Source organism: Antechinus flavipes, chromosome 2 (assembly GCF_016432865.1).
Source record: "Antechinus flavipes isolate AdamAnt ecotype Samford, QLD, Australia chromosome 2, AdamAnt_v2, whole genome shotgun sequence".
Taxonomy (NCBI): Eukaryota; Metazoa; Chordata; class Mammalia; order Dasyuromorphia; family Dasyuridae; genus Antechinus; species Antechinus flavipes.
This window is the reverse complement of record NC_067399.1, coordinates 355136698-355155146: the sequence shown is the minus strand read 5'-3', so window position 1 is coordinate 355155146 and position 18449 is coordinate 355136698. Positions and strand designations below refer to the sequence as shown.

The 18449-nt window shown below is 35.4% G+C and overlaps 2 protein-coding genes across 3 annotated transcripts in view; one reads left to right on the top strand and one right to left on the bottom strand.

The window, feature by feature from the left end:
- The window catches only part of WDHD1 (WD repeat and HMG-box DNA binding protein 1), a 102374-nt gene extending 98099 nt beyond the window's left edge, over positions 1–4275 (bottom strand). Inside the window, exons 1-2 of the mRNA XM_051978092.1 lie at positions 4177–4275; positions 3117–3236 (exon numbers count right to left, since the gene is read on the bottom strand). Coding sequence (XP_051834052.1) covers positions 3117–3193 — 77 coding nt within the window. The 5' untranslated portion in view covers positions 3194–3236; positions 4177–4275. The remainder of the gene's footprint in view (positions 1–3116; positions 3237–4176) is intronic.
- Positions 4276–4578: 303 nt separating this feature from the next.
- The window catches only part of SOCS4 (suppressor of cytokine signaling 4), a 39650-nt gene continuing 25779 nt past the window's right edge, over positions 4579–18449 (top strand). The window contains exon 1 of one of the 2 annotated variants that reach the window (XM_051978094.1): positions 4579–4727. The gene's annotated coding sequence lies outside the window, so the exon portion shown is untranslated. The remainder of the gene's footprint in view (positions 4728–18449) is intronic. The other variant, XM_051978093.1, reaches the window with a different exon arrangement.

The window sequence follows — 18449 nt, the reverse complement described above, 5'->3', positions numbered from 1 at the left end:
GAATTGAATTAGGACCATTATCATTGTAATATTCACATAGTTGCTCTCCTACTAATTTCTACTGGTCTGGATCTAATTCTTTTTCCTTAGAGAACTGTTAGGATTCTTACAAGGTGCTAAGTCACTGGAATTGATAGAGACAATAATTATCTAATTTAGCATGGTTCTGTATGATTGATCTGATCCTACAAGGAAATGTTATGGGCCAGAACTTGAAACAAGGTAGTAACTGGAATTGAGAAGACAATGGTTAAGTCTAGGTTAGCACTGATTTAATCTTACAACAATTGTTTCCTAGTGATATAATGATTAGTGTATACTTAGTGTGGGATCTATAAGGAGGAGGTCTCAGGGCCAGGAAGGACAAGCCCACTAGAGGCTCTCGGAGGAAGAGAGAGATTCATTCCATTGTCCACCTTTGTGCTGGCTGGAGTCTGAAGCTGATAGAGGCAAAGGACTAGCGGCAGGAGCTCTCAGAACCAAGGAGAGAGATAGACCTCTAAGAAAGCTAATTGGGCCACAGGAAAAAAGACAAGACTTGGAAAGAGACAATAAAGGATTTGGACTTTAACTCCTGGCTGCATTTGGGGTGATTACACTGAATTGAAACTAAGACTGCCTGCAGAAGTCCCCCCCAGGAAACCTGCTCCCAGAAAAGATTATATTTTAAAGAAGAATTATTACAGAGAACCAAGGAGATGTATATTGTAATGTTTCTAAAAGTTCAATGATCTGCTCCCAAGTTACAAACAAACCTTGGTTTTTTATGAGTTTAACTATGCTTTCCACACAGCCAATCCAGAAGCTACTAGCCTAGTCTTCTAACATTAATTTCCATTTACAAAGTATCCTGTATTTATCTACTTACGTTATCTTTTCCATTAGAATAAAAGTTTCTTGAGGGAAGGTACTGTTTTTTTATTTACTTAGTAAATACTTTATAAATGCTTTCAATTAATATTTCCCTTTCAGAAATTATAGGATTATACATTTAGAAAGAAACTTAGAAGTCACTTAGTCCAACCCCTTCATTTTATAGATGAGAAAGAACTGGCAGAGAGGTGAAATGATTTCCCCAAGGAGCAGCACTAGGATTTAAACCAAAGGTTTTTGACTCCAAATCCAACATTTCTTCACCATACTATACTGCTGGGTATGAATACTTGTAGATGTTTGTTGGATAGCACAAATATTAATATCTCTGTTTTACATATCAGAGCATTTAAGTAAATTGTTCACATAGCTATTAAAGCAATGATGTAAGTCAGATGCAGCTATTGTATCTACCTATTTGAATATACTAGTGACCTCTGAGAGAGCAATTTCAGTACAGGAAGGAAGAAAAGTCAAATTACAAAGAGTTGAGAAATAAGTAAGGATGAAGAAAGAGAAGCAGATTATATAGACTATCATTTCTAGAAGTATAGCAACATTTGTTTTAATCTTTGTCATATAGTATGTATATATCTAGAAAAAAGGTCATATAAAAGTTTTATTAAAAAAATATCATTTTAAAGTAAGAAGGCTTTTTGGTAATATTTAGTAAAGAAAAACCTTGATATACATTTGTAAGGCCAAGGGAAAGAAAACATCAGAGAAAAATGAAAGTAATAAAAACAGTATTTGACATTTAGATAGCATTTGGTTTGCAAAATAACTTTACATACATTCTATCATTTGAGTCTTACAACAGTTCTGTGAGGTGAGAAAAAGAAATCAATCTGTATTGATTACTTTGATTTATTCTTAGTTTGATTATAAAATTAACCTCCTTTCCCTCAGAAGGGCTAACCCTAAAAACTAAGCCACACTAACATAGTTTCTTAAGTCTAGGTTACCTTTAGATTTAGTGAATAAATAGATTGATAAGAACTTATCATTTAGTAGTAAATAATTTAGAGAAAAGAAATAATCATAGACATGTAAGGCTTTGGGTTTTTTTTTTTTTTTTTTTAAAGGGGACTGAACAAAAACTAGGTTATCCTTTCTGGAAGACCAGAGGGGTTGACCAGAGGCTAAGTTCTCCTTCGGGCAGATAATTCAGGGGTCCTCAAACTATGGCCCGCAGGCCAGATGTGGCAGTTGAGGACATTTATCCCCCTCACCCAGGGCTATGAAGTTTCTTTATTTAAAGGCTCACAAAACAAAGTTTTTGTTTTTACTATAGTCCAGCCCTCCAAAAGTCCAAGGCACAGTGAACTGGCCCCCTATTTAAAAAGTCTGAGGACCCCTGGTTTAGCTAAAGGTTAACTTCCTCTTCTTGAATAAGCTCTCTTTTTTTTCTTGAGCTATAGTCTATGTTGAGTAATAGAATATTCTAAAGAAGAAACTGGGGGGAGAAGGAAGGAGGAGGGATAATTACTAAAAATTTCTCTCTCCCAATATGCTTTCTAGTTACAAAAAACATCACTTGAAACACAAGGACTTCTGGGGAAGGATTAAAAAAACCTAGCAAACCAATCAGGTAACCTGCCCTATCCAATTGAATTATATTCCAAACAAGTCTCTACCATTTTTAAAAGCAAGTTTCTGTCCATTTTAAAATTTTCTGTTATAAAAATCAATTCCATAAATCACTTGGGTCTTGGATATGAGAAGTCAGACAATCTGATTTGGTATGCAAATACTAGCTTTGGAAATTAAATCACAGATACTCTTGGAACTTTGCCCTCACTTTTCTTTTATTTCAGATAATTTAATTTTAATAAAGGTACAGGTATTATTATCCCTATTTTAGAGGTGAAAAACCAACACAGGTCTTCCTGACTCTAAAACCATTTCCAAACCTGTGACTCCACAACATGAATTTCAGAGTATTTATTATATTATTCCTCCTTTAAATAATTGTGGGCCTACCACATATTTAACACACTCAAAAAAATATATTTTAAGGACAGCTAGATGACACATAGAGGTATTGGCCCTGGAGTTAGGAGAATCTGAGTTCAAATCTAACCTCAGACACTTAAAAGTTACTAGCTGTATGATCCTGGGCAAATCACCTAACCCCACCTGCCTCCTGCAAAAATTTTTTTTAAAAAATTACATTTCTTAAAGCTTTCTCTTTACTACACAAATATTTCCAAACTGCATATAATATTAGGAAAATACATTACCTCCCAGAATCATCGAAACAAACATCTGTATGTCCCTCTGGATGTCCATATCTCATTGGCATTTGTATGGCAGGCATCTTCTCCTTTTGCTATCCAAAACAGGTTTTCCTAAAAATCTACCTTAAATTTTTAAACATAGTAAATTTAGATTAGCTAATAAAAACTAGATGATAAAAAACACAGACCAAGGCAAGTATCAATCTTGACCCTAGAGAGCTGATGAAACTATTGACTCCTCTCAGTAGATGTAGCCTACTAGAGGCAAGCAATGAAGCATATATGCTTTCATCTATGGTCAAAGTGTAAGTCTGATTTTGCTTTATTGTACATCTTTGCTATAAGGAAGAGTTCTAACTGATTATTGGGGAATGACAGCTATGTTTAAAAAGATCAATATATTTAAATGTTTTTAAAAGATGGTTGATACATGTTTAACCTATACTGCATTGATTGCTGCCTAGGGGACGGGGGAAAGCAGAAGGGAGGGAGAAAAATTCGAACATAAGATTTTGCCCAGATGAATGTTGAAAGTTATCTATGCGTGTATTTTGAAAAATAAAAAGCTATAATTATTTTTTAAAAAGTGGTTGATAACCAGAAACTAGCTCTTCTGATTTGCAATCTACACCTACACACACACACACACACACACACACACACACACCTTTAATTAAATAAGTACTAGTCCTACACTAGCAGAATATAAACTGACAGATAAGGGGAAATACTTAAGAGGAAATTAGTAATTTAAAATTTAACTTCCTAGAATGCTCCTTCAAGAAGCAACAAAAACATTTCATGGGGGAGGAGGAAAGGAGAGGGAGAGGGAAAACTCAAATTAGAGACAGGATACAAGAAAAAGGATGTATTCTTTACAGCACTTAGCTGTGGGGCCCGGAGGACAATGGCGAAAGTTGTTTCACCCGTTCATGGATTCCTTCTCTCGGACAAAGGGCTGTCAGTTCCCGGGACTGTGACAAGAATGGAGCTGGAGACGAGGAGATAATTCTGTCCAAGGACAAAAAGGTGGAAAACTAGAATCTCCATGGCTGCTACTCACCCAATCTAATCCAACAGAAGAGGAGAGAAGTACCACGGATAAAAATAATAATAATAATTTAAATTTTATCGAGAGTTCATCAGTTTCTAGTTGGACTGGAAATACACAGCAGTCATTCACTCTCCCGGTAGTTTCCCGCGCTCTGCTGTCGCTCAGATGACTAATTCAGCGCGCCAGCTGCGTCCCCAGGCGCGCTGAACTAGGTCGTGGGATGATTCCGTCACAATCACCAGGTGGCTGCTAGAATTCCAGCCGAGAAGGAGGGGAGCGGCTGAGAAAGGAAGAGAAAGAGTCGAACTCGGAAGTGGCGGTGTTCGCCTGTTCGTAGAGGCGGGCGGAAGAGGAGACAGCTCCAGCGACCCGGAAACCAAGGGACCTCCCAAGTCTAAAGAGGGGGAGGAGGAGGGGTGCAGTCTGGGCGGGGCTGCATGAGAAGCTCAAGCTGCGGGCCTTACTCTCGTCATCCCCCACCTTCAGTGGGCCGCAGGGTGAAGTGTTTTGGCAATGGAGGCGTCTCCTTGGACAGCTCGGGTCAAGCTACGTTGTGGCAGGTAAGCGAGTGAGGGGAGGACTAGCTGTCATGCTCCGACTTCAGCTTCAGCTTCAGCTCCAGCTCCTGGGGCTTTCTCTCCACCCCCAGCTTGGGTCCTCAGACAGCGACTGCTCCCAGACTTGGCCGCTGGAGAAAAAAGAAGTTCCCTCACCCACCCCGCACTTCTGAAGTACAGCCCGGAGGGATAAAAGAGGAAAATTATTTTTAAAATACTTTCTCAACCTAGTGTTTCGATTATGTTTGATGTTAAACCTCGTTCTTTGCTCCATTCAAATATTACTGACTGAAGGGTAACATTTCCTCGCTCTCTTGTTGCCGCACCACAAAGACCAAAAGTATCTATGCTCATCCCTAACGCCATCGCTGTCCCACACTTGGGCACCCTCCCCGAGCCGGCTTTTTAATATTGTGCACCATTCAGTTTGAGCTTTCAGCCATTTGGTTCAGACATTTTCTTAATGATTTATCCTACATTCTTTCAGACAAAAAACACTACTTTTCACACCTGCAGTTTCCTTTTTTCTCATAGTGCCTTACCTTCCATTCTTAGCATAACTAGTTTTTACTATAGCACTCTAAGGTTTACATATGCTATCTCTGGTGATCTTCACCACAAACTTGTGGGCAATTATTTAGTGAATATTACCTGCTTCTGATGAAGTTCCTACGCATATTTAACTTTCTTTTTAATCATGAAATGCTTAAAAAGAAATAATCATACTGTTCACTATGATTTTAAATATATATATGTATATATATATTTGGTAAAAGTGACAATTAAGTAGGGCTTTCATACATCTAAAGCCTCACTGACTGGTGGTTGGCAACCAACAATGGTTAATTGTTCCTGACGCTGAGATTGTTAGAAAAATAGCCTCATGAGTTTGACAAAGTAGAGCTAACAAACAGTTCTGGAATTAATAGGAACCACTAATATCGTGAATTTCTCTTCATATTAAATTCCTTGTAACTAAGCTGAGATCTAAGAACCTTTCTTGTATGGTTCCATAAAATTACCATGCTAGTTTTTGGAAAAAACTAAACTTTGTGCAAGAGTTTGCAAATTGGAAACCAATATAGTCGGGAATTTTCCTACTAATTAAGTGGATCAAATCTCTTTGTACTTTAAAATTATATTTTTTGTCCCCAGCTGTCTTTGCATTATAGAAGTTAATCCTTGATAGAGTCTTAAAAAGTGGGATTCACACAATTTCTTTAAAAAGTTTGTTCTTGTTCATTATAATATTTCAATTCATCAGATAATAAATTTTAAAGTAATGCTCCATTTAGCACTTTTTCAGTTTGATTTTGCAGATACTGCAGTAGCCTAATTTATTTATTTGTATGTAGGTTTGGATTTGTTTGGTGGTTTAGATTTGTTTGTTTTTGTTTTAATAATTTTGGTTAGATGTTATTTCACAAGTGTAGGGGAACTCCCAGAAACTCCTCCTTGGTACAGTTGGACAGCTTGTTCTGCAACATGTAGTTAGAGAGAACAACTGAAGCTACATGTATCTTTTTGTCCAACTTGTTCAACTTGAACTAAAGACTAATAGTCTAGTAAACCATCCATTATGCCATGATACCTTCAGGGATTTGATTATTTGTTTGAATGAACTGTGATATGTAAAATCATGTGAAATTATTCACAGGTAAACCATTTTCAGCAAGTTAGCAATCAGTCAGCTAGCATATGTTAAATTTTTATTTCGTGCCATGAGGATGAAAAGTTGAAAACTAAAGAGCCTCTGCACTCAGGGAGCTTACATATTACGTAGGGAAACAATACATACATATACAAATAAATAGAAAATATATGCAACATAAATAATTTCAGAAGACAACACTTGATTTAAAGCTGAACAGGATCTTAGAGTTCCACAAATCCAACCTCTTAGGCACAGAGAGGTTAAGTGGTTTATTTGTAGTCTCACAGTAAGTATCTAAGGTAGGATTTGAACCCATATCTTTCTGATACCAAGTTCAGTGTCCTATCCACTCTACCAGACAACTTCCTAATTTTAGAGATGAGGAAACCTATGCCCAGGTAGGGTGAGTGACTTGTCCAAGGTCACACTGGTAGTATCAGAGATGGGGTTTGAACCCAAATTCTGTGACGCCCCAACTAATTTGGCTATCCTTTGCCAAAGAAAAAACTTAATTTACAAGAATTGAGCTGAATTGTGAAAGAAACTAAGGCAGAGGTGAGAAGAGGTCCATACCTGGACATAGAGGATAACTTGCAAGAAGTCACAGAGATGGAAACATGAAATGTCTTATGTGAAGGACTACAAGGATCCAGTTTAGCTGCATCAAAGATAGAGTAAAAGGAATTAATGTGTAATGAGCAAGGATGTCAAGAGCTTTGATAACCAAAAATTGGGGTTTGTGTGTTCTTCTAGCTGCAATGAGATCCATCAGAGCTTCCCCAATAGAGAAGTGACAGGATCAGGTCTGTGCTTTAAGAATACCACAACAAATGTTTTGTACAAGTTGTTCTTATTATATCACCTTAGTAAATGAATAGGAAGAGTCACTTTGGTTTCTGTGTAAAAAATATAGAGTTTAGGGGCAAGAAGACTAATAAGGGTTTTATTGCAGTAATACAGGTAAAAAATGATGAGCCACATTGTTATGGCCTAAGCTTAGAAAAAGGATGTGCAGGTAGAATTGACAAATTTTGGCAACTGAGCAAAGGAGGGTAAAAAGATGGTTGTTAAAAATATGAACGTGGATGATTGATGATTGAAGAATACTATTTCATATATTTCAATTTTTTAATTTAATTACTAGAATTGGTACAAAGAAATTTTTTTTCTCCACTTGGAGGAAAAGATATTGTTTGGTATATATTTTTATTAGTTGAACACTTCAGTTAAATTCAAATACTGATTTGACTTCTCCAGTGTATTAGCATATCTTTCTCTTAAACAGTATCAGCGAGGTAATTTTCTTTTAATTTATCCTTTCCCTGAAATATATTATAGTTAATATTATGAATGTTTCCTTTTTAACAGCTAAGCATTCATCTTACTATTTAATATAAGGAAATCAGCTGGTTATATTTATAAATTATAAATAATAGGTTTATAAGCAAATATAAATAAATAAAATGTTTATAAAATAGTTAAATTGATGTAAAATATATTGTATAAAATAATATGTAAAGGACCTGTGAATTCATATTCATGGGAATTCTGTCTACTGAAGGAGATCTAAAATGACAACCCCTATAACTTATTTGTTCTGTGACCTTAGCTTACATCCTAAAGTTCATCTACCTGTGCCACAGGGGCAACCGTACATGAAGAGAATATGGATGAAACTATAACTATAATCCATTGCTTAAAACAAAAAAAATTCTACATGGTAGAACAGCATTTTCTTAATATTACAAAGAAGAGCATTATGAAATCTTGCAATATGAAGACATCTGATAAGCATTTCTGTTTTTCTGCCCATCTATAGGCATGTGAATATGAGCTTCTTGAGGCCAAGAATGGTATTTTTTTGCCCTTTTTTTGTATTCTTAGTGTTAAGGATAGTGCTTAGAACATAATAACTAATAAATATTTCTTGGTTAATCTTTAGGAACAAAGAGGTCAGCTCATTGTCATAGCCACCTGATCAATAGCTCCTAAAAGCTAGAGCAGGAAAAGAATATGGAAAAATAACCATACAAATAATTTGAAGAAAATGTTTAGGTTTCCTTATCTCTTATTTGCCACAACAGATGGTCTTTTCTCAGTGTTCATTCTTTTTGACTTTTCTATTGCAATTGATCCTACTGACTACCTTCTCTTCCTGGTTTCTGTATCTTCTCTGGATTTCTTTCTCTGCCTGCCTGCCCTGCTACCTGTTTTACTATTACCGAGACTCTTTTGCCATTTCAATCTCAATAACTGTGGATTTTTCCACATTAGTAGATTATGAGTTCCTTGATGGTAGGGACAATCTTTTGTATCCCCAGATTGGACATTTCCTCAAAGTGGAGGTTCTAAGAGGAATTGACCACTCAGAGGAAGAAACCATTGAGTCAGGAATCTTTTGGAGTGAGAAGAGTTCTAGAAGATTGGAGAGAATATCCAGAGTGAGAAGCAGAACTCAAAAAAGGAAATGATTATTTCCTTTGTAGGACTCCGTGGTGCAGTTAAACTGGCATTCTCTGTCTTCCATCTAACATTCTATCTTATCATTCTAGACTGTGACTTTGCGTTGGATTAAATCCACTCCCTCACAGCTCAAGCCCATCCTTTCACATAAAGATTTTCTTGATCCTTCCCACTCTTAATGTTCTTCTCATCTTTCTTATATTTTAAAAAATGTGTTCTTTTTACAGTTATTTTATACGTACATATAAACTTGTTTTCTCTCCTTGAGAGGAGGGAGTATTTTGTTCTTTTGTGTTCCTAACATGTACAAATGTGGTGTTCTCTTCTTTAAAATATAATGGTTCTCTGGGGGAGCAGGTTTCTTGGAGAGGTAGCCCTAGTATCAGTTCAGATCAATAATCAACCCAAATGCAGCTAGGGATTAAAGTACAGTCTTTTATTGTCTCTTCCAAAATCTTGTCTCCTTCACTTGGGGCTCAGCTAGTTTTCTGGAGGCCTTCTCTCTCCTTGGTTCCAAGAGCTCTTGCTGCTAGTCTTTTGCCTCTGCTCCCTTTAGCCTACAGCCAGCACCAAGGTGGAAAATGAAAATGGATCTGACTCCTCTAGCTCAACTCTGAATGTCTCCAGCCAGCATCAAGGTGAAAGTTGGAATGAATCTAACTCCACCTCCAAGAGTGGGCTTGTGGGCTTCCTCTCTGAGTGCTCCTCTCTAACTCCTGGCAATGTTCAGAAGTGACTCTGACTGGCTCACTGAAGCTCTATTTATGCTGGGTGGAAAAGATTGACTCCTCCGAGGGAGGGATTAAGGGAAGTGTGAATTCACAAAGTTACAAAGTTAACTTTGTGAATCTCACATACTTGTGAACTCTAATGAGTACTTAAATACTTATTTGAGCTCTCTAAAGGTGTGAACACAAGCATTGTATCAATTCCATTGAGTTAACACTAGGATTCTAACATCTCCCTTGACTTATCACCTTGTTTCAAGTTGAGTTAATACTAGGATTCTAACAATTTACCACATTGCCTGGTGGACAGTAGATACTTTGTAAATGTTTATTAATTGACTAATAATATTACTTACACAACTTCAGATTTGTGGAGAGGAAGAGAGATGATATTTTAGTATTAGATTTCTTGTACTGTAGTGTTTCCAACTGGGTAGTTGTTTAGCTTGGTTAAAGTGTTTTTAGCTTTAGGGAAATTGTATACTATAATAGAGCTATTGAGATATAGATACCAGTTATACCAGGGAGAAGGAGAGACTATCCGAGTGTAGTCTGCAATACCTTTTTTTCTTTTTCTTTTCTTTTCTTGTCTCGGTTTTTTTTTTTTCCTTGTCTTTATTTTATTTGTTTGTTTGTTTGTTTGTTTTTTTGCTTTATATCTAAAAGCCAATAAAGATATTCCAAAGCAATATCTTGAATAATCTAGAGATATAAGAAAATTGCTCAAGTAAATATGTTTTCTTAGTTGTCTTAGTATGTCTTATTCAAACATTAAATGTCTTCTGTGTACAAAAGCTAATATTATGTCCTTCATCACAATAAGTGTATTCTGGAAAATGAGTTGTAATTTTCCAACTCTTTTGAAGTTTCATTAGAGATGTCTTATGATAGATAATTACCAGTGTGCATTATGAACATCTGCTTTCACTTTTCATTGTTCCTCTTAACAGAGATAGCTGTCCCCAAAACTTTAATAATTTAATTTAATTTTCAGTTACTGCAAACTCCCTTGATATTCTTCATCATGAATGGCGGGGGATGGTTGCTTTTCATAATGCTTATACTTTTGAATTATCAAAATGTACCTGTGTATCTGTGCTTCTAAGTTTGATTACAACACAGGGAACAGAGAGCACACAAAACATGACTTAAGTATTCTGTGAAAACTCATCCCAGTGTCTTTTGGGATTTGTGTTTGTACAACAATTGGCTAATGTATAAGAGCAAATTAATAGACTGTGCCAGAATTGCCATTCTATACTAACCTAATCGTCTTTTTACTTAGCTGATGTCCCCATTAAGGGTGTTAACATATTAAAGCTGAGTTTGCTTGACAAAGTATTAATGGTATTTAATATATAAGATGGAGTGAGTCAATTACTGTAGTGGTAGCATTATAAAGAAGGTGGAGATTGGGACCACTGATTCTCTAAATTTGAGTGAACTTATGGCTTGACTCATGAATCAAATTGAAAAGAAAAATCAATTTCTTGGCAATTCTAGAATGAGAAGTCCTAGTTGTCTTAGGGTTTTCTTTGTGGCATGATGTTCCAGGAGTAGAAATTCCTGGAGAATAATCAGGGTGTCAAACTATATCCTTTATTTATTTTTTAGAAAATGACATTTCCAAAGTAAGCAAAGTAACTTATAAAAAGAAGTAAGAAAAAAAGATATGTTCTGTCCCCAAAAAGATTTAAGGACAGTGATTTTGAGGACAAGGGAATTGCCTAAAAATAATTTTTCCAGGAATGTGAAAATTTGCTTTTAGCAAAAGAATCCATCACTATAAATATTCCCTAGATACAATTATGTGTTTTGGTGAAAAAATTCTGAAATAGCAATGATCGTTCCTCAATTTTTCTCTTTATTTTTACTTCCCTCACAATTTATCTAAAGAAGAAAAAACAGAAACTGAGAAATGGTTAAAATGCAGTATAATGATAGCTAGTCTGTATGAATATGTATGTATATGCATTACATTATAGTTAGACTTCTGAATATACCTGATACTTTTAAATTTTATTTCCAGAATATGTACATCATAGAATACTTACGCCAAATATACTTAACAACTAATAGTCTTAAATTTTCCATACTTAAAAAAGTTTATTAAATAATAAATGTCTTTACCCTTGTTAGAAAAATTAACTCATGTGTGATCCAGGTACAGAATTCCAATAGATAGCTATCACTAAGATCTGATTGGGCAATATAGCTGGATAGAATAGACCTCAAAGAAAGAGAAATTAGTTACTGAGTAATGGTGACAGAAGGAATAGCAATGATGTATGAGGAGATAAAGAAAAATGCAGTCACTGACAAAAGCCAAGTTTCTGTGAAGGCAAAAAGAAGAGGAATGAGATGAGGGGACATTTAACAGTAGAATGATGATCCTATCAGGCACAGTGGAAAGGGTGGAATAGTGCTAAATTGAGACTTAGGAGGAAGGTTTCTTAGAGAGACTTGGCTCTCAGATGAATAGGAATGAAAAAAGGGAAACAGTATCAGGGGAGATGGGTGGCTTTTGCTTCTGCATCCAGGAATTCTTTATCATCAGATTTGCTTCCATGTTCTTCTTGTCTACTTAAGACCTCACTGGTTTTTCTCTAGTTCTTTGGACATTACATAGTTGGAGCATGTTTCATGAATAACCTTTTCTAGTTATATAACTTTGTCTTTTATGCAGTTTTGCTGATCAAAAGTCTCTCTCTTGAATCTTTCCTGGCCTCTTTTGTGACTTTAGTATAGGCCTGAAAGACAACTTGTTTGTTGACAGCTTTTAAAGCAGCATTTTGCTCAGTGAGATAAAGTTTTTATAGTCAAACTATAAGAACAGTGTAATCTTGCATTCATTATGATGCAAGTGTAGAGTCAGAAGTTAGGGGTGTATTCAGATCTCAGATCTGCCATTTACTATTTGTGTAATCTTAGGCAAGTCATTTGACAAGTCTTAGCCTCAGTTTCCTCACCTGTAAAATGAAAGGGTTGATTAAATGATTCTCTGAGATTTTCCAGGCCTAAATCTGTGACCCTTTGGCCTAAACATTTCAGTCAGTTTTGTGCCTAAAAAGATGTGATCTACTAGGAAAAGCTTTTTTACAAGATGCAGTACATGGCAATAAACAGGGATTTCCTTAAAATAATAGGTAGTTTCTATCTAAAATCAAGAATTAATATTATCTCTCCGAGGAATGAATGAGAGACCTTTTCAGTAAAATCAGATATAGAAAGAGTGTCTCTTATTATCCATATTATCCATTATAATGTTTAGAAATGTTAGCAATAGTAATGACAAAATAAATTGAAAGAATAAACAAAGCAGAAAGGAAACAGAATTATACTTTTTGCAGAGGACATAGTTATGGAGAGAATCCTAGAAGCAAGAAAAAGCAAAAATAACTTTAGCAAAGTTGCAGGATATGAAATAAAACTACATTGATTACAAACATTTCTGTATGTTACCCCCAAAATCTAGCAGAAAGAATTAGAAAGAAAATTTACAGAGAGGAAAAAATACTTATATGCAGGAACTGTCTCAACATAGTTATAAAACATTCTTTACATAGACAATACCAAGTAATTAGAGAAATAATTGTGCTCCAGGGTAGGACAAACCAATATAATACATAATGACAATCCTACCTAAATTAGTATAGTACCATATCAGTCATATTAGTAAAAGTTTACTTTATAGAGCTAGAGAAGAAAAATATTTATCTAGAGAAGCAAAAAGTCAAGAATATCAAGGCGCAATTCATGGGAAAAATATGAAGGAAAGGAGTCTGCCAGTACCAGATCTCATACTGTCCTACAAAGTAGTTATCATCAAAATAGGATAAGAAATACAAAGGTTGATCCTGTTATACACATTAAGTACATAATATACAAAAGCAAATGAGTACAGTAATTCCAATACTAAGACAAACTTCATATGGATATCTGAAGATGCATAAAAGATAACATAAACAAGAGAAACAAGGAAGAAGAAATTATTAGATAAATGGATAAGGAAAGAAAAGACAGGTTTACAGGAGATAAAATGGACAATTAAAAAATGTGCATAAAATTTAAAAGGGAATGCTGGGAATAGACTTCAGAAAGCCAAGATGACTAAGTACTAAATTGCTATAACTCATTTTAACCTCCAAACAGCAATAAAGTAGTGCTCCCCCAAAATTCTGGAATGGCAGAACTAGCAAGAAAATGAGGTGAAACAACCTTTTAGCCCAAAAAACTTGGAAGGTGGCCATAAAAGTCTATCTTACTGGGACACAGTCCAAGATTGAAACACCCCAAAAAACCAGCTAAAGATCCTGAGGCCCAAAGCAGTAAATTAAACAAACACCATCACCAGGAGCAACACTTCCTACACCCCACCCTGTACCTCAGCATAGCCAGGGGAACACAGACTCCATCTCTAAGAACTGCCACATGCTTCAGAATATCCATAGGCAAACAGGAAACCCAGACCATCCCATTGGCTTTAATACTTTACAAGCACTGCAATTCCAATTCAGCACCAAGTAAGATATCAAATCCCTACTGCCTCCAGCAACTCTAGCCACCCCTGTCCCTCCCCCTGAGCACCAGGCAAAAATTTCCCCCATGGGCACCAAGTAAACAGCCAGGGTCTACAACCCTTTGCATAAGATACCAGTCACTGTTCCACCCTGAAAACAACTCAAATTTAAAAGGACCCCCTTCCCCCCCCAAAAAAAATACATATATGTTAAAAGGAAAAAAATTATTATGGTGACAGAGATCCACATATCAAATCAGAGGAGAACAACAGTGTCAAAATACTTATGCGCAAACCGCCCCCTCCAAAAGGGGGAGGCGGTGATCTCAAGCCCAGAAGCTCAAAAAGAAGCTTAAAACCTATGAGAAGTAATAGAAAAAAAAAAAAAAATAGGAAAAGAAATGAGAGTGATGCAAGACACCATAATCAATGACTATAGTAATCTGCTGTTTGATAAATCCAAAGAGTCTAACTTCTAGGATAAGAACTCACTATTTAACAGAAATTACTGGGAAAACTGGAAAATAGTGTGGCAGAAACTAGACTTTGACCAGCATCTAAAGTCTTATACCGAGATAAAGTCAAAATGGGTTCATGATTTAGACATGATGATACCATAAGCAAATTAGGAGAACAAGTGATAGTCTGCTCTCAGATCTGTGAAGAAGAAGAGGAATTTATGGTCAAAAAACTAGAAAACATGAAATGCAAAATGGATTTTGATTACTTTAAACTAAAAAGATTTTATACAAACAATACAGCCAAGATTACAAGGGAAGCAGAAAACTGGAGGGGAAATTTTACATTCAAGGGTTCTGATAAAGGCCTCATTTGTAAAATACATAGAAAATTGATTCAAATATATAAGAATACAAGTCATTCTCCAGCTGATAAGGGATCAAAAGATATGAACAATTTTCAGATGAAGGAATTAAAGTCATCTATAGTTATATAGTCCAAAAAGTGGTCTAAATCATTGTTGGTTAGAAAAATGCAAATTAAGACAACTCTTAGGTACCGCTCAGATTAGCTAAGAATGACAGGAAAAGATAATGACAAATGTTGGAGGGGATGTGGGAAAACTGGTACACTAATGCATTGTTGGTATAATTGTGAATTGATCCAACCATTCTGGAGAGCATTTTGGAACTATACCTATCAAACTCTGCCCTTTGAGGCAGTGATGTCTCTACTGGGTCTATATCCCAAAGAGAGCATGAAAAGGGGGAAAGGGATGCATGTAGGTGGCACAGTGGAGGACCCGAGTTCAAATGTGGTCTCAGACTCTTAACACTTCCTAGCTGTGTGATCCTGGGCAAGTCACAACCCCAACTGCCTCAGCAAAAAAAAAAAGGGGGGGATGGGGGAGGAGACAGCTTGATGGTTCAGTGGATAGAACACTGGCCCTGAAGTCAGGAGGATCTCAGACAGTTAACACTAAATCCAGTCTCAGACACTTAACACTAACTGTGATCCTGGATGTAAAAATTTTTCCCCAGGTTTCTACTTCTTTTCTAATCTTGATTGTACTGGGTTTGTTTTACAATCAAAATTATCCATTTTCCATTTCATAATGTTCTCTAGTTCTTCTTTGGCTTATAAGGCTTTTCTTAATTTTTTTTCCCTTTTGATCTGATTTTTCTTGCACAACATGTTGAATATGGAAATATATTTAAAAGAATTGCATGTGTTTAACCTATTGCTGATTGCTTGCAGTCTGGGGTGGGGGGAGGGAGGGAAAAATTTGGAACACAAGGTTTTGCAAAGGTGAATGTTGAAAACTCTTTGCATGTATTTGGAAAAATTAAAAGCTATTTAAAAAAAAGATGCGAGTGATGCAGGAGAATTATTAGGGGGTGGAGATCTTGGAAAAGAAAACAAGTACAATTGGCCAAATGGAAAAGAAAAATCAAAAGCTAACAGAAGAAAACAACTCCTTAAAAGTTAGAATTGAGTCTGATAGACATGGCTCTCTTCAACAATAAGATGATTCAAACCAATTCCAATGATCTTGTAATGAAGAGAGCTATCCACCCAGAAAGAGGACTAAGGGAAATTAGAGTGGTTCACAACATGGCATTTTCACTCTTTTTGTTGTTTGCTTGCATTTTGTTTTCTTTCTCATTTTTTTTCCTATTTTATTTGATTTTTCTTGTATAGCAAGATAATTATACAAATACGTGTGCATATATTGGATTTACCATATATTTCTACCATGTTTTAATGTATATTGGATTACTTGGCCATCTAGATAAAGAAAGGGAATGGGGAGGAAATTGGAACACAAGATTTTGTAAGAGTTAATGTTGAAAAATTATCAATTTTGAAAATAAAAAACTTTAATTTAAAATTTTGAATTGAGTAAGTGAAAGCTAATGATTCTATGAGACATCAGGAATCAATTAAATGAATTCAAAAATAGAAGAAAATACAAAATACCCCATTAGGAAAACAATTGATCTGGAAAACAGATTTAGGAGAGATAATATCAGAATCACTGAATTACTTGAAAGCAATCAAGTGGAGGACCTGGACAGCATCTTTGAAGAAATTATCCAGGAAAACTTTCCTGATATCCTAGAATCAGAGGACAAAATAGGATTAAAAGAATTCACTGATCACCTTGGGAAAGAGATCCTAAAAGAAAAATTTTAAGGGACATTATAGCCATATTTCAGAACTGTCAGGCCAAGGGGGAAAAAAAATTAAAATAGCCAGAAAGAAACAATTCAGATATTGGGGGTTACAATCAGGATTACACAAGATTTAGAATTTGCAGCATTGAAAGATCAGAAATCATGAAATATGATATTCTGGAAAGTAAAGGATCTAGGGCTACACCAATGATGACTGACCTACCCAGCAAAATTAGCGTAATATTCCAATGGGGAAAATGGTCGTTCAATGTAATTGAAGGATTTCAAGCTTTCATAAGTAGAAGACCAGAATTGAACCAAAAATTTGATCTCTAATATCAAGACCCAAGAGAATCCTAGAAAGGGAAAAGAAAACATAAGAGATTTAGTGAAGTTGATATGTTTACATCTCTATGTAGGAAGATAATAATTGTTCTTTTATCACCAGTAGTATAGGAATACATAGAGGATACAGTTACAAGAGGAATTTGAGGGATTAGCATAAAAAATAAAGGGATGAGAAAGAAGAATATACTGGATGTCGAAGGAAGGAAACAATAGAATGGGATAAATTATTTCACATGAAAAACCTATTACAATGGAGGAAGAGATGGGAAGATAGGCAATGGGCATCACTGGAACAACTTACTCTCATCATTACTGGATCAAAGGATCCAGTAATGCATAAAAGCATATACAATCAGGTGGATATAGAAGTATTTCTGGAAAGGAAAGTAGAAGAGGAGAAGAGAAAGTAAAGGGAAGGCTGACAGAAAAGAGGGCAGACTGGGGAAGACTGACAAGTGAAAGGGTGAAAAGAGAGAGGACAAACAGGAGGAAAAAATAAGATGGAAAGAAATACTCAGTAAACATAACTGAGAGTGGGATAAACTCTCCTATAAATTGGAAGTAGATAGCAGAGAAAATTAAAACCCAGAATTTTACAATATGTTATAAGAAATACCCTTGAAGCAGAGACATACACATATAAATAAAGATTTATTTTTGGTGCAGAATCTAATGTTGCAGTTGAAGTTTAAAAAAAAAAAAAGCAGGGGTAGCAATCTTGATCTCAAACAAAGCAAAAGCAAAAATTAACCAAATTAAAAGAGATAGAGAAGGAAACTACATCTTGTTAAATAAAGGTACGATAGATAATGAGGTGGTAGCAATATTAAATATATGCACTGAGTGGTAACAATACCAGATCTCAAACTGCATTATAAATTTGTAATCATTAAAACTATCTGGTCCTGGATAAGAAAGAAAGTGATAAATTAGTGGAATCCATTAGATACATAAGCACAGTAGTCAGTGACTAGTAATCTCATATTTGATAAACCCAAAGACCCCAGCCTTTGGGATAAGAATTCATTATTTCACAAAAACTGCTGGGAAAACTAGAAAACAGTAGGGTACAAACAAGGCAGAGACCAACATCTCATACTATATACCAAGATACAATAAGAATCTGTACATGATTTAGACATAAAGGGTGATATAAGCAAATTAGAAGAGCAAGGAAAATGAATAAATGAATAAATAAAAATAAAAGAACAAGGAATAGTCTGTTGAGCCTATGGAGAAGGAAGAATTTATGACCAAATCAAAAACTATTTAGTTGATACTTTTGATTACATTAAGTTAAAAAGCCCAAACAAAATCAATGCAGTCAAAAATAGAAGAAAAGCAGAAAGCTGGGAATCAATCTTTACAGCAAGTGTC